General features: G+C 39.4%; 1 protein-coding gene across 10 annotated transcripts in view; it reads left to right on the plus strand.

The window, feature by feature from the left end:
• TRPM6 (transient receptor potential cation channel subfamily M member 6) overlaps nucleotides 1-23,193 on the plus strand; it is a 113,758-nt gene that overhangs the window by 75,942 nt on the left and 14,623 nt on the right. For 6 of the 10 annotated variants that reach the window (XM_071801836.1, XM_071801833.1, XM_071801834.1 and 3 more), the window contains 12 exons: nucleotides 1,675-1,926; nucleotides 2,882-3,056; nucleotides 4,666-4,780; nucleotides 6,490-6,689; nucleotides 9,015-9,147; nucleotides 10,896-12,040; nucleotides 12,746-12,870; nucleotides 13,793-13,919; nucleotides 14,813-14,910; nucleotides 17,283-17,341; nucleotides 18,720-18,745; nucleotides 22,651-22,701. In XM_071801836.1, the coding sequence (XP_071657937.1) occupies nucleotides 1,675-1,926; nucleotides 2,882-3,056; nucleotides 4,666-4,780; nucleotides 6,490-6,689; nucleotides 9,015-9,147; nucleotides 10,896-12,040; nucleotides 12,746-12,870; nucleotides 13,793-13,919; nucleotides 14,813-14,910; nucleotides 17,283-17,341; nucleotides 18,720-18,745; nucleotides 22,651-22,701 (2,506 nt within the window). Of the gene's footprint in view, nucleotides 1-1,674; nucleotides 1,927-2,881; nucleotides 3,057-4,665; nucleotides 4,793-6,489; nucleotides 6,690-8,979; nucleotides 9,148-10,895; nucleotides 12,041-12,745; nucleotides 12,871-13,792; nucleotides 13,920-14,812; nucleotides 14,911-17,282; nucleotides 17,342-18,719; nucleotides 18,746-22,650; nucleotides 22,702-23,193 lie in introns of those variants that run through there. The other 4 variants (XM_071801837.1, XM_071801839.1, XR_011736361.1 and 1 more) reach the window with 4 other exon arrangements.

A 23,193-nucleotide genomic window follows, 5' to 3' on the forward strand; every position in this document is an offset into this window, starting at 1 on the left:
TTTATGGTTCTCCATCAAGTCTAACTGAACCTCTACAAACAAAACTGGAAAAACCCACCATGAACTTTTAATGCTGGATTCATTGAACACAGAAAAATGATATACCAATCAAAATTAATCACAATTATTTGCAGTTAATTAAATCTGAGCTTCTGAACACAACTTGCAGTCCAAACCTAAGGGTGGGGACAAATCCAGCCATGTATTGCCCAAATTATTGTGTCTGATCAGGCATATCTTCACTGTAGGATCAGCACATAATAAACAATATTGGTGTGAATTATCTTTTATATGACAGTAGAAATGCTGTAGCTCTTGGGGAATAAAACTACAAAAAAACAATTGCAGTTCTGAGTGAAGGATTCTGTTACAACAGATCACTTAGGAGACTGCAACATCAGTACAAGGGAGGTGAAGGATTTCAAGGGGTAGCAGAGATGCTGGGAACATATTGAAGCCTGGATAAATATACAAGTTCTGTGGCTGCACAAGATAAAGATGAAAAAATCTACAGAAGGATTGTCTAATTGAGAAACAAAGTGAATGTGAAACAGCAAGAACTTTTAAAATGACTGTTGTGCTGTTGCATTGTGTTGATGGTGGGACAGTGGAAACATCAGTTATTTCTAGCATTACCATTCATTGGAGACTTGGAAATTCATGTCTTCTGCTTGATTTTCTTTGTCTATGCACTAGTTCTGATCTGCTGGCAAAGACTTTGTAGGACATTGTGTCTTACATGTGCAGCTACTTAACTGCTGAAGGCCTTGTTATATATATCTTTATTTCTCTAGATTGTTTCAACTAATTATTAAAGCCTTAGGCCCTGACCCTGCAACTAGTTCCTCATGTGAATTAGTCCAGCTGAATTGAGTAGGATCAGTTGTTTACATTAATGTGTTTGTGTGCGTAAATTCTCGCAGGATCAAGGGTAACATTTGAAAATCTCTCCTTTGCTTGCTGCTTATCAGTGTGATCTTACATAGCCCTGCGTAATTGGCCTCACTTGTGTAATGTGCAAAGGTTTTATTTACAGCCTCCCAAAGATTCCACTTCACACATTTGCTCAGTGAAGCTTAAAATCCCTTTGGGGCACCTCACAGTTCAAGGAGTGAACATTTCATTCTTTACCTTGCGAGCTGCCAGTGCTTCTTTTTTTAGTGTGTCCTTGGTGGATGGAATACAAGGATCTTTCTTTGTATTTTCAATCTGAAATAAAAAGCATTAGTTATTTTCCCATCAGCAGGGATAAGCTGGTACTTTCCATGGCCAAGGGGCTTTTTAAAGGGCTCTTGTAGGTCATGGCCATTCCTCTAGAAAATGCTCATTAATTTATAATTATACATATGCATAAGAGCTCTAATCTGGCTGCTCTTTTTTTTTTTTTTTCTGAGGAATATGCTCTTCAGTGAATGGGTTTGGCCTCAGAATCTGTTTTTCCATAGGCAAAGCTATCCTATGGTGTGCTTTAGCAATACAACACCATAGATTAAGTACTAACCTCAATTAACAGTGAATGAAAATATGCAGTACATGGGCCTGCAAAAAAAAAAAAAGAAAAAAAAATATTCATTCCAAAATATCAGGACACAGTTCAGACAGAAAAGGTTAAAGAATGTATCTTCAATTTTAACAGAGTTTTGTTGTGTTTTTTTTTTTCCACATTCTACTCAGGTATTTATTTCGGAACCTGGAAAATTCCACCAAAAAGTGAAGGTGTGGATTTATGAATACTGGAATTTTACTGATTCTATAGCTATCATCCTGTTTATGATTGGTTTTGGTTTGCGCTGGTCCAATCCTCCTGTTCAAACTGCAGGGAGGCTACTTTACTGCTTGGATATAATATTTTGGTATGCACGGCTCCTTGACCTTTTTGCTGTGAATCAGCATGCTGGCCCATACCTGACAATGATTGGGAAAATGGTAAGTATTATGCTTTGGAGCAATATTTTTGTAGTTAAGGCATATGTTGAGGAACATGCAAAGGTCAGAAGTGACAGAAAAGAATTATGGTCAAAGGAGAGGTCACCTAGTAATCTGTAGTGAATGTATTGCTTGAAAATATAATGTCTTTTTCTGTTTGTGAGTTGACCATAATCAGGTTTCAGTTCTCTCTAATTTATTCATTGTCTGAATTTATTCACAAAAGACATTTTTGCTGCATTCTTTAGAGAAGGGTTGCATTTGAGTTGAGTTTCTGATATGGCTTGATAATAGGAGAAATAAAAATCACTGTCTCTTGCAAATGGGCTCACTACTATGGAGCATTCCCCTAGCTCTTGGAAACTGTCTCATTATTATTTTATGTTTTGATTCAAATAATTATATCCCATTTTTAGCAGGCAAAATTTCTCTGAGATCAAAGTTAATTTTTTTCTCTTTTGCTATAAGAACTGCTGTTGAACTGCTGCCTAGTCTTGAGGGACATCTGCAGATTCCTGCTGTAATTTCCCTCGGTTATTGGGAACTATCTTATTAATACTTTTATATTCTGTCTTGCATAGTAGTTCTGATGCAGTGTTAGAAGGCAAAGTAATTTTCACTGCTATTCCTTGCTCTCAGTTTGGAAGAAATACCACTGAAGAAAAGCACCATCATAGAGTCTCTGCATTTTTCAAAGCTTGCTTAAGATCTTAAGAGGGACTTGAGAGGCAAGTAGATCTTGCAGCCTTTTTGGTTCAGGATGACTTTAACCTCTATAAAATACCTGGGTAGTCCAGGTCACAGAAATAAAATATTTTCGTTTTCTATACCATTATTAACTATATTTTTTGTATTCTGCTTTGTAAAAGCAGCTATTGACACTCTTCCCTAAAATGTGTGTCTCTTTTACATATAATTAACACAACTAATTCAGTCATGCAAAAATGTCTTCCAGACAGCAAACATGTTCTATATTGTGGTCATGATGGCCATAGTCCTGTTGAGCTTTGGAGTGTCACGAAAGGCAATCCTTTCCCCAGAGGAACCTCCTTCTTGGACTCTGGCACGAGATATTGTGTTTCAACCCTACTGGATGATATTTGGTGAGGTCTATGCTGGAGAAATAGATGGTAGGTAATTTTCACAGTACAACTCAACAGTTTAAATTTAATACGTGCAGGAACATGTCCACTTTGGGCTACTAAATTTTTGACCACATATTGAATCTATTCTTTCTTAAATAGTTTTGGTTTAAGTATATATATCTATATATCCTTAATGAGTAGTGCTGCATGAAAAAAGGTGAGTTTCTTTGTTTAAAATAAAGATTAAGCTTTGAAACCTTCAATGTTATCTTTTCAAATTAAGGGTAATGCAAAGCTCAGATGAAAACACATGGGAACTAACACTGAGCTAGTTCATGGTCAGGGTATCTGGCAGTGAAACGAATTTCCAGTTAGGTGAATCCAAAGCTGCTGACCTCTTGGAGAAATGACTACAAAGTTGCCTTAAAGGAAGAAAGAACAAAAACAAAAATGAAAAGTAAAAAAAGAAAAATTGTTTTTCACCATATTAAGAGTTAACCACCTGGCATTATTCTTAAACAGATAAACCTGTTGAACACAGGAAAAATAGAACTAAACAACGTAAGTAGGAAAAATGTTATATCCTTATCATGGCTTTGACCTTGGCTCAGTAAGAGAGAAAAACCAGACACTCCAGAAGGCATTTCAACATTACAGATGGAAGGCGCTTTCTTGCTGGTTAGTGATGGACACAAGTAAAACAGTCCCTAAAATAGAAAAGTAGGTTTGCAAATAGATAAAAATATTTAATATGCATAGTTCAGCATAGATATGGTTCATTAAAATAATTTCAAGTGTTGCATCCCGTATTATTGCTGAAACAGTCACATGATGGCTATGTGTTTCAGTTGCATAAGTCAAAATTCTTTTAAAGAAAAGCACACTGTTAAGTTTCACGGTTTAATCCATTTAATCACTTATTAATCCTAAGCCTTTAGAAATTTGACACTTCCCAAATAAAGCTATGATTTCTCTAATGACTCTTTATGCTGCAGAACATGTCCTGAATTTAGGACTGCTGCCTTATAAATGTGTTTAAAAATTTCCTCCAAAGTGCAAAATTTTATTAAAAATTATAAAGATTGAAAAGTATTTATTTTGACATTGACAATTTGAAAACATTAAGAAGGATTCCTTAGTTTCAATGATTTGTTTCTTCATCTCACAGATATTTGTAGCCATATATTCTTTTGCACCTGAGTCAAAGTGATCTTACTGAAGCTCTGAAGGAATAACACTCCAGTACTGACAAAGCAGACTTTGGGCTGTATCCTTTCCACAGTGGAGCCAGTGAAAGCTTTGCCACTTGCTTTAAAGATCAAAGATTTCAATTTCAGTTTACTTGAGCATGCGTCATCTCCCAAGTACATTTCTGCTGCATAAGAGGGGAGACTGGCATAAGAACTGACATGTATGAAAAGGTGTCTCCAGCTTCCAAATTGCAATGGAAACTTTGGGGCAGTAGTTTCATCAAGAGGTCTCACGTCCCCTTTACGTTGAGGTGGACTGTTTAGTTGGAAATTTAGTAATGTACCTCTGTGAAAGTAATGAGGACTGTTCTATTTCTTGCTGGGGCAAATGAGGAGCACATACCACTGCTGTGCTCTGATCTGATTTCTATGCTAACCATGCTCTGTATGTCCTTCACTTTCAGTCTGTGAAACCAGTGAAGACTGTCCTCCTGGCTCCTTCCTCACGCCATTCCTCCAAGCTGTTTACCTCTTTGTGCAGTACATCATCATGGTCAACTTGCTTATTGCTTTCTTTAAGTAGGTACCATGGTATGTTGCTGCAAAGGCAAAAGCAACTAGTAGATGTTCTGCCAACACTTCTGCAAAAGTCTTCTACCAAAAATGTCCCAGCAGGGACATGCTGATGGTGACTGTTACCCCATTTTCCTTGGGGGTTCAGTGAATAAAAAACATATGGTGGAAGCAAGAGTGTGGGAGGAAAGGGCTGGTGAGCAGATGCCTAAAGTGTTTTGCCATTTAAACAGAATCTGCCTTTGTGAAAGTGGGCAACTCTAGTTGGCAAACAAGCAACATTAATTCAGCTGTAAAGTACTTTGTCCTTTGTTCCTAAAAGTTGTATTTGTTGTGCTGAGTGCCTACGTAGTGTTCATCATAGAGCAGCTCAAGATTTAGTTTGGCAGATAAGTTAAGAAGCTATTCAAGGCAACAGGGTAATGACTTCATATGACCATGCTCTTCCTTTAGGAAAAGATTTGAAAGTTCCTGTTGTTTGGTGCAATTTGGTGTGTTCTAGATTGAAATATTACTGTAGTGTTTTTAACTATATGCTTTTTAATGTCTGCTACCATAGTAGGAAGGCTATTTATAGTAATTCTATAGTAATTGATCAGTGTCTTTATAGTAATTCTAACCTTGCAAGTTTTAACAGGGGAACCTTTGTAGTCATCAAGTTCTGTAAAATATTAGTAAAGACCAATCTAACTCAAGTAGTTAATTATTTTTTCATAGAGTTCTGGTATTTCTGGGGAAGAAAAAATCAGATGTAGATTAAAAAAAGTTACAAATGAAGAAATGTAGTGATTAATATTCAAGAAAACTGAAAGATCAAAACTCTATTCCCATTTCTAATTAGAAATCCCTTTCCTGAAGTTGTGGCAAGGCATCAATTGTTTTTTGTTTTTTTTTTTTTTTTTAATACGCATCTCTGAAATTGTAATTTGAATTATTTCTAGATTTAAACCTTCAGCAATGATGATATGTTAATGCTTGTGCCTAGTGGTTTGATTGTTCCAGAAGTGGGACTGAAAATGAGTATGAGCAATATATTTAATTATGCTCCCAGAAGCAAAGCTGATGTTTTTGTGATTATATTCTGGGTGTGTAGTATGATGGTGCAACTGAAATTACAGTGCCACAAGCCATGAAGTTATTTGCACATACTTGAGCCTATGATAGTAGATAAGGGAAATTATTCAGTACAACAACAGTCACGTTTAGTAATATCATAGCTCCAAAGAGTACCCTGCAGAAGAATTGCTCGTGTAGCTGTGTCTTGCAGCATGTATTTTGTTTAGAGGCAGTGCACTAAAGAGCAGTGGAACCATTTTGTTAACACTCTTCCCTTAGCCTGACTCTTACACTTAATTCAGTCCAAAGAGGCAGACAATGTTGAACTCCCAGTTAGACTATGTATTAAAGTTTAAATAATCTGGCTGAGATTTCATAGCTACTTCAGGGATATTTTTTGCCCAGTTCCTATTAATGTGGATGGGAATTGGATCTCCAAATCCGTTAGGCAGCTTTGAAGATCTCATTCTCAGTGCACTAGCTGCAGGCACATGCTGCTGCTTTGTTAAATGAAAGTTGCTAAGCTGATTTACCTCACTGGAGGGATGGGACTTTACTTCAGTGTCAAATTAGATCTGTAGACAAGCATCTTGTGCTGTGTTGAGAGTATTCCTCACAGGAGTGTTTTACTCTCCTTCCCCTTCTATCTCTCTTCTCAGTAATGTTTATTATGATTTGAAATCCATATCGAACAAGCTCTGGAAGTACAACCGGTACCGCTACATTATGACCTACCATGAGAAGCCATGGCTGCCCCCACCTTTCATCCTTCTGAGCCACATTGGACTTCTCATAAACTGCATCTTCCACCATCGACCCCCAAATGAACTGGATCAAGAAGAAGGCGACGTTGGACTAAGTAAGCAGAGCTAAGCTGGGGACCTTACAAAATAGCTGACGAGGAATGTTTTGACAGCCTCCCATCACTTTGTAGCTCAGTTGTTAAAAAAAAAAATCTCTGGGTAGGAGGCTGTTTTTATTTGCAAAGCTGAATTTAAATTGCCTGTCTGAGAACTCTTGTAGGAAACCATGTCTAGAGGAACGCTTTTCCATGTATTTGGCTTTTGCTCTGCTGCACACTGTGCATCAGTCAAGACACATCAAAACCCTGAGCTGAAATAAAGTGACAGCAGCTTTTTCTGTATAATGGAATAACCTAATTTTGAAAGAAATCAAACAACACTAGAGGTATACATTTCTGTACATTTGTCTTGAAAAGACCAGTAACTCCTTTTTAATTGCCCAGAGAAAGTAGTTGCAGAGCCTAAGGTCAGAGGAGATGCTGTGATGGCAGACACAGGGAGAGAGCACAGGGGCCTCCCACCTGCTCACCACATCTTCCCTTTCTGCATTGCCTCATCACTGCATCTTAACCCCACCTCCTTTACCCTTCCCAACCTGGACTTCTCCATCCCAGAGTCCTTCCTAATGCCTCTTCGAAGCAATGCCAGTTCCCTGTCCCACTGTCACCAGCTCCTGGATCTCTGGCAGGAGCAGTCCTAGCCATTGCGGGGCGGGGACCACAAGATGTTTGGATGGGAATGAATGTTCAACAGTGGGGCTAGGTGGTTCATGGGGTGAGGCAGGGGAATGGGGAGGAACTGGTGGCTGTAGCCTTATCTTAAAAAACACTGGGAGACATTGGCACATAGTATTATGCAGCCTCATCCTTTTCGATGCAACGTACATCCTTGATACCTAATAACAGAGGTGAGCAGACCCTGCTTGGGTTATGCTTTGCCTAGGATTTTCTCTGCTGAACATGAATCCCTGAAGATATCTGGCATGCTCACAGGTGGTTACAGAGTTCAGAAATGGGCTTAACTAATCAACGCTGAGCTGCTTTACTGCTGCTCCCAGGCTCAGCTCTTCCATCACGGTTGGATACATCAGCCTGCCTTTGAAGTGCTTTGAAGTACCACTGCTCATTTCATATGCATGCATAGTATAAGTCACTGACGTAGCATAGTGGGTGTCTTACTTGTAAGGTGCATTAGGCACAAAAAAACCTGAAACACTGCTTAGCACATCTAAAAGCACTTGGATAGAAGAGGGCTTGCGTTGCCTACACTCCTTTCAGAAAGAGACATTTTTCCTGTTTATGTACCTTTGCGTACCTTTTCTATATACCTATGCATTACTTGGTAAGTTTCTTCAACTTACATTTTGGTGTAACTAGCTGGTTTTAGCAATAAGGATCCAGTGCCACCCTGTGGAAAATCAATGAAAGTGCCAAGGTACAGAGTAAAATCTTGGAGGCAAGAAAACAGAGGGATTAAGGGGGAAAAGAGCCTAGGAGGTGATTCAGTCTTATTCGGAGTGAGAGGGGGACGCCAGAACACTTCGGGGGGCTTCCCTGCTGACCTGTCTGTTGCAGCTGAATACCACACACTTGCAGCAAACACTGTGGTGACACTTGGCACAGATTCCCCCACTAACGGGTACAGTGAGGAATCTGGAATGTAAAAAAGGAAAGAAAAAGGAGCTTGGAAGATGTAAATTTGGATCAGAGAAGCAGCTTTCCAATGTGTACATTTCTTCAAACTGACTTATAATCAATCTGTTCTCTGAGAAGTCTTGGTGTGCTAAAGAGTAGCATCAGGAGCAGCCCAAGCTGTGAAATTCTAAATTTCTGAATGTGTTCTTTTTCACCCAGTAATTTTGCTTGATGCTTCATACACATGAATATGTGAAGCAATTAGGTGAAAAAAAAATCTTAGTAGCTTTGAGTGCCTGAAAGGATTGTAATTGCTATAGGTGACTAGCCCTCACTGAATGCCCGGACCAAATTACAGTGAAATCTTTGTAAGTCTTGCATGTGTGTATATAAGTTTTGTGAGTCACACATGTATAACAAAATGAAAGAAAAAGTTTAGGAGAAAATACGTTGTTGTGAGCTGCCATTTGGGTATGTACTTTTGAGGCTTTAAAAAGGAATGCACTGGAATTTTTGTCGGTGTGGTTTTGCTCCCTTCCTAAGGAAAGATAAAAAACACATGTACATGTATTTGTCATATTGAGTCTTTATACATAAGCCCAAATTCATGGAGTTAAATCTGTTTCATTCTTGTAAAGAGATTGAGAGAAAATCTGTTCTGACAGTTTTCTTTTTTTTCTCATGGATGCTTACAAATAATTGCATTTGTCAGCATGCTTCACACCAACTCCTCCCTCCTTTGTCCAGAGCTGTACCTGAGTGATGAAGAGTTAAAGAAACTCCATGACTTTGAGGAACAGTGTGTGGAAGAATATTTTCATGAGAAGAACGAAAGCCTGAGTTCCAGTGACAGTGAAAGGATCCGTCTGACAACAGAAAGGTGTGTTTTGCTGCAGAGTTGTGCTTTTTGTGTAGATTTCTCATACAAAAAGACATTGAGAAGATAATGTTTTTGGAACAGGCTACTGCTACTGTGAACACGAGGGGCAATAGACTACACAGGCCTTGGAAATGTGATGGAAATGTAATGCATGTGTTCAAACTGCGTGGCAGGCCTGGCTGAGAAGCCTTGCTAGCAGAATTACATCCCCAGATGTATACAGTGTGCAGGTGGCTAAAGGGGTACAGTAAGGTATTGCTCAGTTTCACTTTTGCATATGAGCAAAGATTTGTGATTTATAGCACCACAAAGACATGCCACAGTATGGCATAAAATACAGATCTTTATTTAGAGGGTCAGCAGGCTAGGAATGCTGTGAGAGTATTGCTTGTGTTTAAATGTAACTGCTGTTTACAGAAATAACCATATAACCATCTGCAAATAGTGTCTTGGTTTGCAAAATGTCAATACACAACTGTCGATGTGGTTTCAAAACTCTCAATATTAGCCTAATTTAGCTTTCTGTTGAAATCAATAGCAAAGCTGCCATTACATTTAATGGAAAGAGTTAAAGAAAGTTAGCAGTATAAAAAATCTTACTGAATGTCAATACTGGTCTCATCTAATAAATTTGTTTTGCCTAGAGAAAGATAGCTTCTTAATCTTTGCCTGTTCATAGTCTTATTTTCTGCATACTAAACCAAAACATGCAAGCAAAATGAATGTCCCCTGTAAAAGAAATAAAGTAAGTAACTTTGTTTGAAAGCTGCAGAGACAATTACAGAAAGAATAAATACAGATCTGGAAAGGAATTTTTTTCTGGGTGCAACCATAAAACACACTTCACAACATTGCATAACATTAATACAATGAATTAATTTAGAGGAATAAAATATTTTTGAACACTGGTATTTAATTTTATTTAGCTGTTGATTAAATACTACATCTCTTAGTTACGCAGTGACAAAGGAAAGGAGCAACTTTTGCATATTGCCTGCAGCTAGTTTATCATTGTCTTAGTAATAAAGCACTAGGGAGACTATCTTCAGGAACTGCGAAGATAATGATTTGGTTAAAATGATGTCATTCCAGGCCAAGAAACTCTTGCACTGTTCACTGGGGATTTGAAGACGATAAAAAGGGCTTTGCTTTTTGGGCAGTTGAGTTTTACCTGAAGGGAACTGATGGTAACAGACCTATAGAATCTGTTCCCAGAGGCCAAATAGGTTACTGAGAGGACCCTTTTCCCAGTAGTCTGCAGTATTGGAGAAATGGAAGAATATCCTTAGGTTTGTCTGAGTGTTGTCCTTATGCTCACACAAGTAATGTAGAGAAGTCAGAGAACTGGCTGACAAGAAGTATACTTAACAGCATTTTACATTTACAGCAATGGCCAATGCAGCATTTCCAAAGCTGTGTGCTGTTGTGTCCATAGTTTAGTAGTTCTATGGCAAGGAATGGACATTAGTAGGAAAACAGTAATTTAAAAAATACTCATTGAGCAAAAAGCCTGTTTCTTTAAAAGTTACTGGCTGTTGGCCCCATAATCCGAATAACATGTCGTAAGTCTGCATGGGTTTTGTCAAATATAACTATTAATGGGAATGGAAGTCAGCATTAGAAAAGAATAAAGGGTTCTTTGAAACACTGATTTTTTAAAATGTGATAATGGCTTCCTTCATGATCTGGCAAACAGAAGTAAAGATCTGGGTTTTGGTACTCTAATTATGTATTTTTTTTCTACCTAGAGTGGAGGAGATGTTTCTGCAGCTTAAAGAAGTGCATGAAAAAGTATTTTATATCAAGGAATCTTTAGTGTCCCTGGACAGCCAGCTAGGACATTTGCAAGACCTATCTGCCCTGACAGTGGACATCCTGAAAGTACTTTCAGCTGCAGACACTTTGCAGGTGGAAGAAGCTTTCCTGGCTGATGCAAAACATCAAACCTCTAGGAAGCTGCCCCACAGCTGGAGCAATGCACTCTTCTCCAAGACCTTGAGCAGCCTGGAGTGTTTGTATGACAAGAAGAACCACTACTACAGCATGCCACCCTCCCTCCTACGGAGCTTGATAAGGAGTCAGTGGCCATCAGAGTGCAAAGAACATGTGCTGAGGACAGAGAGTAACAAGGTGGTAGAATACAGCTCTCGAAAGACAGAAGCAGAAAGTGACACGCTTACTTCAGGAGTATCATCTGAGACTAAGTCAACCCCTAGATACGGACAATTTTTGCTGGTGCCACCTGACCATCAGGGAGTGGCTTTCTCTGAGGATATGACCTTCAATTTGTCTTTTTTGAGCACTCCTTCCAAGTACAGGGAAGATGCATTCAGAGCTGAACTGCAGAGTAGAAACGTGAGGCAGCAAAACTTGCCAAGTGTCAGCCACATTGGAAAAGAGCCAGAAGATTATCAGTGGAGCCAGAGAGACACTATTATTTGTTCGCCATCAGAACAGACTGATGTTGTAGAGGCTGATCATCCTCTTGGTCTCCAGCCATCCCTGAATATTGAAGAGAGTGCAGCACCTTCCTCTCATGACAGGGAAGAAACTGAAGGTGGTTATGTGAACTGGGGATTCTCTGAAGGTGATGAAAAAGGTGTTTTCAGCTCAGGGAAGAAACAAAAGAAGTCCCTGTGTATACATTCCACTTATAACAGTGACTGCAATTGCACAGGTAGTCCTCCCAGGCATGTCCAGATAAGAGAATCGAAGTCCTTCTCCTACAACTCTGACAGGTCATGTCACAGCAGCATCATCTCTCAGAACAAGCTGAAACGCAGCATGTCCTTCTGCATCAGCCCATCCTGGAGAGACTGGAGTTTCTGCAGGAGCAGCAGCTTGCAGTCCTTTAAGAAAGAGAAAAGAGGGAAAACCTGCAAGGCCATGAGTGGTAATTATAAAACACTGAACCTGTACAGTATCTTTTACTGGGGAACTCAAGACATTATAAGAATATTTCCTTTGCACCCAGGGGGTATTAGCTGCAGTTGAGGGTAGTAACAAGAGAGTCCAGAGCTATTTTTTAACTTTCTTTCTGCTGAGTCTGACAGCTGTAGGGAATTTCTGAAGTGTGCCTGGTATGCAAACTGTACCATTCCTGTGCGTCAGTCACCCTGATTCTCCCCATCTCATGGGAGCCCTATGGCTGTGGCTACACAGCCAGAGTGACAGAGAGACTGTGCTCGCTCCAAGGAAGTCTCCTGCCCTGGGGATGGAATACAAGAGTTGCAGGAGTCAAAATAAGTTACATAATCCCTAAGAAATATGTTAGCAGTATCATTGGGTCAGACGGGTGCATGGAGAGTGAAGAGGTATACATTTTTATAGCCCGTTTCAGACTCTCCACCACTGAGTTTGCTTACTAACAGCTAAAATATAGCAAATTCCAGTTCTAAGTATGAATAGTGTAGGATGATGGATAACATTTGTTGTTTTATGTCTTGTGATGGTGTACATCTTTGCAGTGAACTGTATGAATATAAGCTTTGGGTGTCACAAGTCTTTCTCAGCTTGCTTTGGAGATCTGCCAACTCTCAGTCTTGTCAAATCTTCTCTTAGTAAACAAAAACTCTGTAGCTTAATGGTGTTTTTTGAGTCTTTCCCACAGAGTCTTTACCATCCAGTGAGCTACACCACAGTGAGGCAAGGAAAGCAAAGCAACAAAACAGAGACAGAAAGTCTGGGAGAGGAAAGAAGAATAAAAAACCCCTTCAGGTGCCGGTATGTGCAGATACAAGAGAATCACATATCACATAGCTGTCTTTTTCATTCATTAAGAGCAGGTGGGCAGTGTGGCTTAGTTGAAAATGCTGCACAGAAATTGGTGTGGTTTTTTTGTATGTCTGGCTTTGGTTTAATTTCCCTTTTGTTTGAATGTGTGGAATTTCAGTTTTTAATGTGTTCAACCCTATGGACTTTGCTAGATAGTATACCAAGGTGTTATTGATTTACACAGAAAGGAATCAGTCCTTGCACTGTAGCTGACAGATTGACTTGTGGAGACTTCATATGATCTAGGATAGACTGAAGGAGTGATGACCTGTACCCAGATGGTGTGCACCTGTAAAAAAGCAAGCCAGGACTCCTAATGTTATCTCCTGCCTACAAGAGTCCCACAGTCTTGTCTCTGAATCCATAAAACATTTAGTACATTACAGACAATATATTGATTGTGTCATATGTATAGAGCAGCTTTTGTAACGGTATGTGTATGTAGATATATCAAAATCTATTTATACAGTTAAAAGAGATTCCTAGGATGTTTGTCAGCTGGAAAGAGTTATCTCTGTTCAATGCAATGAAAGCTGAAGTCTTACATGCTTACATAAAATGTTCAGGTCAGCAACAGATCTTAGACTTGAACTTTGAGACCTAATACCTCTGAAGGTATCCTGAGGGACTTCAGACTTTGTTTTAAAAAGCTGTAGTGCTAGATCTTTCATCAGTAGTATTTACTAGACAAAAACAATGTGTCTTCTGCAACTTGTAACAAAAATGAGAAAATCTGTCTCTCAGCTGGGAGCAAGTTCAGTCATTGGCATTTCAGTGATGCTCTGAAAGGCCATGTCACAGGCTGTCAGAGGAACTGCAGAGGTGCTAGTCATCCTATAAATTGAGTGTCATTTTGTCTGTGTTTTGCCAGGTGATTAGAGTGGATGATTGTCCCCAGAACACCCAAGTGAGCTCAGAGCCTGCAGAGATCAATGTCTGGGATGAACAAGAGAAACACAGCAAGAACTGGCTCACTGTGTCTAATTTCAGTCAGCTAAGTATGTGATATTTTGCAGATGGTGAAATTCAGAACAGCTTTTAAAAAGCAGCAGTAAATAAGAATTCACAAATTCAAAGTGTCATCCACCACTTTCAATTGTGGCTTAATTTTTACAGAATGAAATTTAGGTTGCGGGCACACATGACTTGATTATTTTCTGTGTCATTGCAGAGGTAAAAGAGACATAGGCTGGGTGGAAGGTCAGTTAAATCTTTTGGGGAATACTGCCTGAATAGAGTATAATCCTCAGGAATAAGTGGGAAGCAAGGAGGATGACATCCTTGTCTCCTCTCCTGAGGTGTCTTCTAAAGTGGCATCCTGGCTAATTACAAAATTAAACTATCTCCTGAATTTCTCAAGGCATTTACACTCCCAGGCAGTGCTGTAATACTGTATCTGATGGCAGATCCTCTGCATACATTATTCATTACTCGTTGCTCATTGCTCAGAAGCACATCCTCCAAAGGGTGAAAATGAATTCTATGTCATCTCTGTTGGAATGAAAAGGGAATGGCATTCTTACTCTTCTTTTAGCAGTTCTCCAGCTTTTTCATTCTAAGAAATCCTTTGCACAGTTCATCTGATCTTCCAGTTTTTCTGTGATGTGGTTCCCTGACTTCATCCTGAGAGCTGCTGGGAGAAGCGTCAGGGAATGCTCAGGACAGTGTGGTCTGAAAAGGGCTGCACTCCTCTGAAATCTGCTGACAGAATGGAAACAGTCTGTTTTAATCCTATGGAATTCTGTTTCTGCTTTTATAACCCATTACATGTTTGCTGGGGCAATATGGCATATAGGTGTTTATTTTATAGCACTGCATCGGTGTTTAATTTGTAGCAGTAGAGCTGTTCATTTACACTCTGGAAATAGCTGACACATGCCCTTTTGGCTAGGTTTGGAACGTCTCAGTTGCATGCACCCGAAAACGAAAAATCAAGACATCGGTAGACATAGCATACCATTCAGTGATTACCTGAGGCATTCCCGAGAGGTAAGACCAAAGATTACATCTCCTAGTACATTATTTTGGCTGAGATAAGCCCAGGGTAGCTCCACTGAGGTCCCTGGACTCACTACTATAGATTTTTTGTCATGAAATGCCTCTTGAGAGATGAGGAACTTTGTTGTCTGCTGGCACAGCCCATGTGTGCAAGTAAATGAATAATTTAACAGCTGTTGACACTCTATTAATATTATTGAAGTAGGATATTAAATTATTGAATCATGGAGTGGTTCTGAGTATGAAGCAGTTGGTCAGAAATGGTGCATGAGTTGATGTTTCATTAGGCAGTGAGTGAGCACACAGCTTGATCTTGAACCCGTAAGCAGAACTGGTGAACAGAGTGAAGCAAATTTTTGGAAAGTTAGCTATATAGCTCCTAGTCTATCACTCAGAGATAGGTTTTTGTTTTTGTTTTTGTTTTTTTTGCAAAGTGAGAGTTAAATATTGATAATAATTGCAATGTTTGGATTTCTTAACTGCTGACTTATAAACGTGGTATCTTATTATTTATCAGAATTAATTCATAGCTCCATAATGTAGTGGTCCTCTGCCTATGTAAATCAACATAGGTTCATTGACTTTGATGGAGCTAGATTAATACGTCTTGAAGACTGGGGACAGGAATCTGGATTACAGAAACTTCCATCTGTTTTAAAGTCGTGTAGCTAATCGAAGAAAATGTATCTTTCACAATATTACACACGGATATCTCAGAGGTATGAAAGGAAATTAAGAAAGAGTATATTAAGAGAGAGAACTGTGAAATAATCTTTTTGTCTTCCTTTTTAAACAGCACTCTTGCTAGCCTGTTTTACTTATAACAGTCTCGGTTATTAAAATGGTGATCTTTAAAAACCTAGCTTATTTTTCACTGTAAATGCTTTGAGTTGCCTTTTTTTTTTCTTTTTAAGGAATACAAATAAACCAGATATTTTCAGATCTGCTGTTCTGTGTACTGTAGAATTTCAATCCCAAATAGCAGGGAAGAGAGCCTGAATCTAAATTTTAAAATTGGCAGGTTTTTGTATGAAAGAGTGGAAAGAGAGAGAAAGAGAGAAATGGAAACAATTTTCCTGATTTTCTATTCTTTAAAACCTTAGGCTAGAGTTTAAAGCAATGAATCTTTCAAATGTTAACACAGGATCAGACAAGCAAAATAAAGGCACAGTCAGGAAAACTGTGTGAAGGGACCAAGTAATCCGGTCCTTCAAAATTCATGTTGAGATATCTCAGGTAAAACTCAAAGGTGGGATTTTTAAAGTTCTCAGAGAAATTCCACCGATTACGACAGGATTGGAGTTAGACTGAAACTCATCCCTTTCAGAACACCAGCTTCAAATTAATTATTCTTTCAAGATACAGCCTCCAATACCTACTGAGTTGCTCTGCCTCTCTTGAAGTCCTGAGTGGGTTATGAGATTTTATATATATCACTGATAACAAAGTTGCTGCATCCAACTGTTTCATTTGGAGCATGATATATTTTAAAGAAATATGTTTTTCCTGAAGTGATGGTTTTCAGATTTACCTATTGAACACCAGTGGTTCAGAAATCCCTCCTGATGGGTAGCAGGGAGCAAAGCAATGGTGTGTATAGGAAGGTTTTTTGTCAAAGATTTTTTCGTCTGCAAAGTGAGCTACAAGGTGAAAATACGAGTGAAATTAAAAAAAAAAAAAAAAAAAGAGTTAAGTTTCAGGTAATATTCAAAGCTGAATTTTAGCTAAATTATCTTTAAACTGCATCGTCTTTGAACTTTTCTGGGGACCTCTGTTGCTTTTGAGGGTTGAAATCTGCCTGACTTCAAAAGAATAAACTCATTTCTGACTAGCAAATTAAGAGGACCAGGCTAGCCCAGTTGTCCTTAATATGGCTGGAAGTCTAAAAGACTATTTGCGTACTTCTTTAACTATAAGACCTGGAAAATATGTAATCCAAGTACCCCTGGAGAGCTGCTCAATGTATTACCTTCTTCTGTTAGAGAGATTTAGGGTGCATATTTTTAACAACTGTAAAGCCTATCCCTAAACTGGAATTTGCAATATGAAGAGAGTTCTCTGATACTGTCCATATTAGCAGACCCTTAACACACTTTTGTGAGGGTATTGAGATATAGGTGGGTACCTGCGTAATTTGTTCAAGTGTGTGGAGACAGCATGGCAAACTGTAATGTGAGCAAATCGGTTCCATATTCGTGTAGGTATGGCAATGTTGTGATTCACCAGCCTGTCAGTGTCATTATTCATGCTAACAATAAGTATATCAATAAATGCTTTCAAGATTGTACCTTTTTGAGTTGTGCAGTGTGTATATGACAGTGGTGTGCAGATTTCACCAGTAAAAACATCTCTCTTCTTTACAGGATTTGAGTAATAGCATATTTGGAACCACCAAGAAAAGTAATCTGAACAGGAACTGCTTGTATGTATTAAGATATTCACATGCTTTTAGAAAGAGTCTTCTATATATTCTGCAGGCTTCAACTCCAGTTCTGCACTATCCTTAGGATGAGAAATTTATGTGAAATGAAGAGTTTAGGCAATTCAGTCTGTTTAAATTTCTCTAAATGAAGTCTTATTAATTGAGACAAAGGAGATCCATTTACACAAAGTGTATAATTTTAGGTGGACACCTCTTTTTATTCCAACAATGATCCATTTTTCTAATTCAATCACTGAGATCACCATAGCATCTTTAATTAGCCATTATTCCAATCCAGTGAGCATAAAAAGTTATATTTGCTTTTGCTGCGCAAATTGCATATTTCCTTTTTTAATAATTGAAATACTAGCAGCTCATGAAAGCTTCTCTCATTCTCTGATTAATCTATTTTTTACTGACTCTGTACATTTACAAAGTATTTAGCCTGGTTTTCTTGATGGGTTTTCAACAGTTATTAAGCTTTGATTATATTTAGTGAAAGTATACTGCTTTCAAAAGTATTTTCTATTTTGTTGTTGCTTTTTTGATTCTTTCCACCTTGATTGATCTTAATATTGGGGCTATTTTTCCCACATGCAATGCTATCTCTATTTTCCTTTTATTTTTCTTTCTTGTTTTGATCAACTTCTTTAATACCTCTCTTATTTAGTAACAGTGGATATAATAAACAAAAGACACTAGAAAGCTGTCACATCCCGTGTGGTTTCACCATGGAAAGTAGAAAAAAAAGAGAGAGACTGTGTTTTTTACCCGTCCTGTGTCATTTATAGGCAGTACGCAAATTGCATACTTACTATCAGGACTTACAGGCCATTGAGTGGCCTGATTCTGTCACTTAGTCTGTTGTCTTCAGTGGGATCTCTCTGGTCTGTGAGGTGAATCATATCTGCTGTCTTCTGTAACAAAGACTGCTTTAATGTTGATGCTGATGCTGTAGTCTTTCTGCAGCCTTGCTAATCCAAAGGACCATCAGTTTAAAAAGTCTGGTTTTGTGCAAGCAATATTAATGGCACAGGCAGCTTTGAATACCTCTCAACATAGATTGAAAAATGTGTGTGATTGAAGTGGTCTTTAACTGACATTGTTATTGCAGTGTAAACAGCATGAACAGTGGTGCAAAATCATAAGAGCAGCTGAACATAAGCAGAGAAAGAAATATGCAGAAATTTGTGGCCGTTCTTCAGTAACTGAATATTATTTGCTGATTGTTGCAATGAACAAAGTTGCACCGAGGGTTGTTAAGTTTTATGATTGCTGACCAAACCTTTGTGAGTTTTGCCTTCACATCGATCACAGATGTGCTAATGTTAAAGACAGAAATTTTGAAATAAAATATTGAACTTTTGCTTTTAAACAGGTTAAGAACTTCAGAGAAAACTGACAGTAAGTTTTTGGTTGCTTATCACTCATTTTATTTCCTCTCTGCAAATCGCACTCTGACAATTTTGGGGTACAAAATCCAAAAGGAAGTTATTCTAGTTGAAGGGTTATAGGAAAACGTTCAGCTATTGTTTCATATGTTATTAATTTGTACTTTAAAGTGAAAGGGGCTTTGTTTGTTTGTTTGTTTGTTTATATGAGGGCATGTTTTCTTCATGGTAGCTGCAAAATCTTAAAATAATTTATTTTTACTCTAGTCTGCCAAGTTATGTTATACTGTTCAACAGGAAGAAAATCTTTAAGATGATAGTAATGCTTTCATCCCTGGCAGTCTAAGAGACCTCCAGGGTTAAAACAGGCTGTATACCTGAAAATAAATTTTTAATGTACGCTTAATTTTTCAAGTTGCACTTTGGTGTGATTCCTCTGTTTGTGTGATTTCCCTGAAATTATGAAATCAGTGAACAATAACTGGCCATTATGAAGTGGCCAATGAAGAAATTCAAGGTTCACAGAATCACAGAAACACAGAATGTTAGGGGTTGGAAGGGACCTTGAACGATCATCTAGTCCAATCCGCCTGCCGGAGCAGGAACACCTAGGTGAGGTTACACAGGAATGTGTCTGGGTGGGTTTTGAAAGTCTCCAGAGAAGGAGACTCCACCACTCCCCTGGGCAGCCTGTTCCAGTGTTCTGTCACCCTCACTGAGAAGAAATGTTTGTTTCCCAGTACTGACCCTTGAGGCACTCCACTAGATACAGGCCTCCAACTAGACTCTGCCCCATAGACCACGACTCTCTGGCTTCTTTCCTTCAGCCAGTTCACAGTCTACCTCACTACCCAGTCGTCCAGACCACACTTTAGCTGTAAGGATGCTGTGGGAGACTGTGTCAAATGCTTTACTGAAATCAAGGTAGACCACATTCACTGCTTTACCATCATCTATCCACCTTGTTATGTCCTTATAAAAGGCTATGAGGTTGGTCAAGCATGACTTCCCCTTGGTGAAGCCATGTTGACTGCCCCTAATGACCCTCTTATCTTTGATATGCCTTGAGATGGCACCAAGGATAAGTTGTTCCATCACCTTTCCAGGGATGGAGGTGAGGCTGACCAGTCTATGGTTACCCAGGTCCTCCTTCTTGCCCTTTTTGAAGACCGGAGGGACATTTGCTTTCCTCCAGTCCTCAAGCACCTCTCCTGTTTCCCACGACTTAGCAAAGATGATGGAGAGTGGTCTAGCAATGACCTCAGCCAGCTCCCTCAGCACCCACGGGTGCATCCCATCTGGACCCATGGATTTACGGATGTCCAGATTGCCTAATTACTCCCTAACCCAGTCCTCATCAACCAAGGCAAACTCCTCCATTGTCCTGTCTTCCTCTGGGGCCTCAGGGGTACAGGGCTCCTCAGGACAGCTTCCGGCAGATTAGACAGAGGCAAAGAAGGCATTCAGTAACTCTGCCTTCTCTGTATCTTCTGTCACCAGGGCACCCACCTCATTCATCAGTGGGCCTACATTGCCTCTGGTGTTAGTTTTATCTGCTATGTGTTTGAAGCTCTTTCTCTTGTCCTTGACCCCTCTTGCAAGGTTTAATTCTAAGGAGGCCTTAGCTTTCCTAGTTGCCTCTCTACATCCTCTGAAAACAGCCTTATAATCTTCCCAAGTGGGCAGTCCGTCCTTCCAAGGACTATAAACTCTCTTCTTCCACTTGAGCTTGCCCAGCAGTTCCCTGGTTAACCACGCAGGTCACCTGGCTCCCTTCCTTGACTTCCTGCGTGTCAGGATGCTTTGATCTTGAGCTTGGTAGAAGCAGTCCCTGAACACTAACCAACTATCTTGGGCCCCTTTACCTTCAAGCAGCCTTGCCCATGGGATTTCCCCTAGCAATTGCTTGAAAAGGCCAAAGTTCGCCCCGCTGAAGTCCGGAGTTGCAATTCTGCTCAGTATTTTGTTCCTGCCACATGAGATCCTGAACTCCACCATCTAATGGTCGCTGCAGCCAAGGCAGCCCTCAACCTTTACTGCTTCAACCAGATCCTCCTTGTTAGTGATGATGAGGTCCAACAGTGCTCCTCTCCTGGTCAGCTCCTCCACCATTTGCATCAGAAAGTTATCATCAGTGCACTGGAGGAACCTCCTGGACTGTGGCTGGCTGAGTAGTCCTTCCAGCAAACATCAGGGAAGTTAAAATCACCCACAACAAACAGGGCCTGTGACTGTGAGGCCACTCTCAGCTGCCTTTAGAAGGCCTCATCAGCTTCCTCAGCCTGATCTGGTGGCCTGTAATAGACACCCACAATAGTATCACCCTTGCCAGCCTGCCCCTTAATTCTTACCCTTAGACTCTCAACTCACTCCACATCTATGCCTGGACAACACTCAATGTATTGTAGTTGCTCTCTCATGTAAAGAGCAACCCACCACCACACCTGGCTGGCCTGTCTTTCCTGAGAAGGACATAGCCATCCATGACCACATTCCAGTCATGTGAGCTGTCCCACCATGTCTTTGTAATTGCCACCAGATCATGAACTCCTGACCAAACACAGGTTTCTGACTCCTCCTGCTTATTCCCCTTGCTGTGTGCATTGGTGTACACGCATTATAGTACAGGTTATAGTGGGGAATTACTTAGTTCCACAAAAAGTGGAGTGCTAGTTAACTTCACCTGTATTTGTTGCCTTTTAGTCTGTCTTCCAGTTTTCCTGACATGCTACTTAGCTGTAAGAGGCTGAGCAGCTGGGCATCTACCTCTTTTTGAGGCTAACTGTGATGCAGAAGTGAGTTGCTCTTAGGCTTATCTCCCGTTCAAGCACTGCACTTTCCGAGCCTGGCTGTGCACAAAACTCTGCAGTGCCAAAGTGCACTGCTGCAAGCGTAGTGAGTTGTGGGGCAACTCTGTGGAGCACACCATTGCTTTGATTAAAATTCAGTTTTCCCATTCTCAAAAGGAAAGACTTCTTAGCCCCCATTTGCCTTTTCATGGTTGTTGTTTTACTACCTACAAAATGCAACAAAACTAGTTGGGTCCAGCAAGGAAGAGACCAAAAGGGACCTTAAATCACCAAAGGCACTCAATGGGAATGCTGGCCGTTCCCCCAACATCTATTCATGTTTCTTATGTAAGATTTTTTTTTTCCCATAAAAAGGGAAGATAAGCAAATAAAATAGAACAAGAAGTGTAATGTTCAAGTATTTTGATGAAGATTTGGTTTTGATTATTTCATTTTTCAGAATTAAAACTATACCTATTTTCTCAAATCTGACATTTTGAAATGTCATTTTCCAATAGAACAAAGCGATTTCATCTAATTAATGGAAATGTGCTTATTAATCTTGGTTTTATTAAAAAGATTTTTTTTAAAACAAAGATTTTTGGACAAAATTTGATCTGGCTGTGGCTGTTAAATATATAACCACAGGAATTGTTTCTCTGTTTATATTTTAACAGCATTTTAGACACTGTGAGTTAATGGGACTGTATTATAATAGCTTTGGTGTAATTGTATAGTTAATGGAATGTTTAATGACTGAGGATGAAGTTGGAAAAATCATGCCTTTGGGAGGCTGTGAAGCATGATGGACAGCAACGTGCTTTTAATATCCCAGAGGTGTAACTGGCTTAGAGAAGCTACATGTCCTTGAGGTTAATATCACAAGTTTCCCACCATTTCCTTGAATAAATAAGTCATCTGGCTATATTACATTGATGACTGAAATCTGCCAATATACTCTACATTATAATATACTTAAAGCCTAGTAGTAATTCTCCTCCTTAGAATGCTGAGACAGTAATTCTCATTAATCTGTTTCATGACAAACTCTGGGATGGAAGGCATTAAAAAATCATACATTTACTTCTGCTATAATAATTAACATAATGATCCTTTAAACTTATTTCAGATATCTTTGCGTGCTCGAAAACATCTCAAGACCTTCATCATCACTACTCAGGTAAGCAGGAGGCACCAGAATGATAGCTGAGTAATTTAACAAATTAAAAAGAACACTGGTACTTCCATTGTCATCCTCTGTGATTTTCATTTTGAAGAGTTGCACAATTGCCCATTGCTAAGAATGTTCTGTGTTAATTCATGTCTAACACTCCAGTGAGGAAATTATGAATTATTTTCTTGCTGCTAATTGCTGCATTCTGAGTATTTCTGGCAAATCCAGAGCAGAATGTAGACAATCACTTTCAAAATATTAGTGGAAATGAATAGCGCTCTGATTCCTGGGGAGGCAGAAGAGGCATTTATTTGTTTATAGCTGTCACTTCCCCTCACACCTCCCACATCTTCCTTTGTACTTTCTGGAATTGGTTTCTTCGGTTAATTGGTCCTGTACTAGTTAATCTGTGTTTATATACCTATGAACTCCTGGAAATCCGGCAGGGAATAAATCATTTGGATGCTAATTACCTGCAGTCCTGTCTTTTCCTGGGCT

This window comes from Patagioenas fasciata, chromosome Z (assembly GCF_037038585.1).
Source record: "Patagioenas fasciata isolate bPatFas1 chromosome Z, bPatFas1.hap1, whole genome shotgun sequence".
NCBI lineage: Eukaryota > Metazoa > Chordata > Aves > Columbiformes > Columbidae > Patagioenas > Patagioenas fasciata.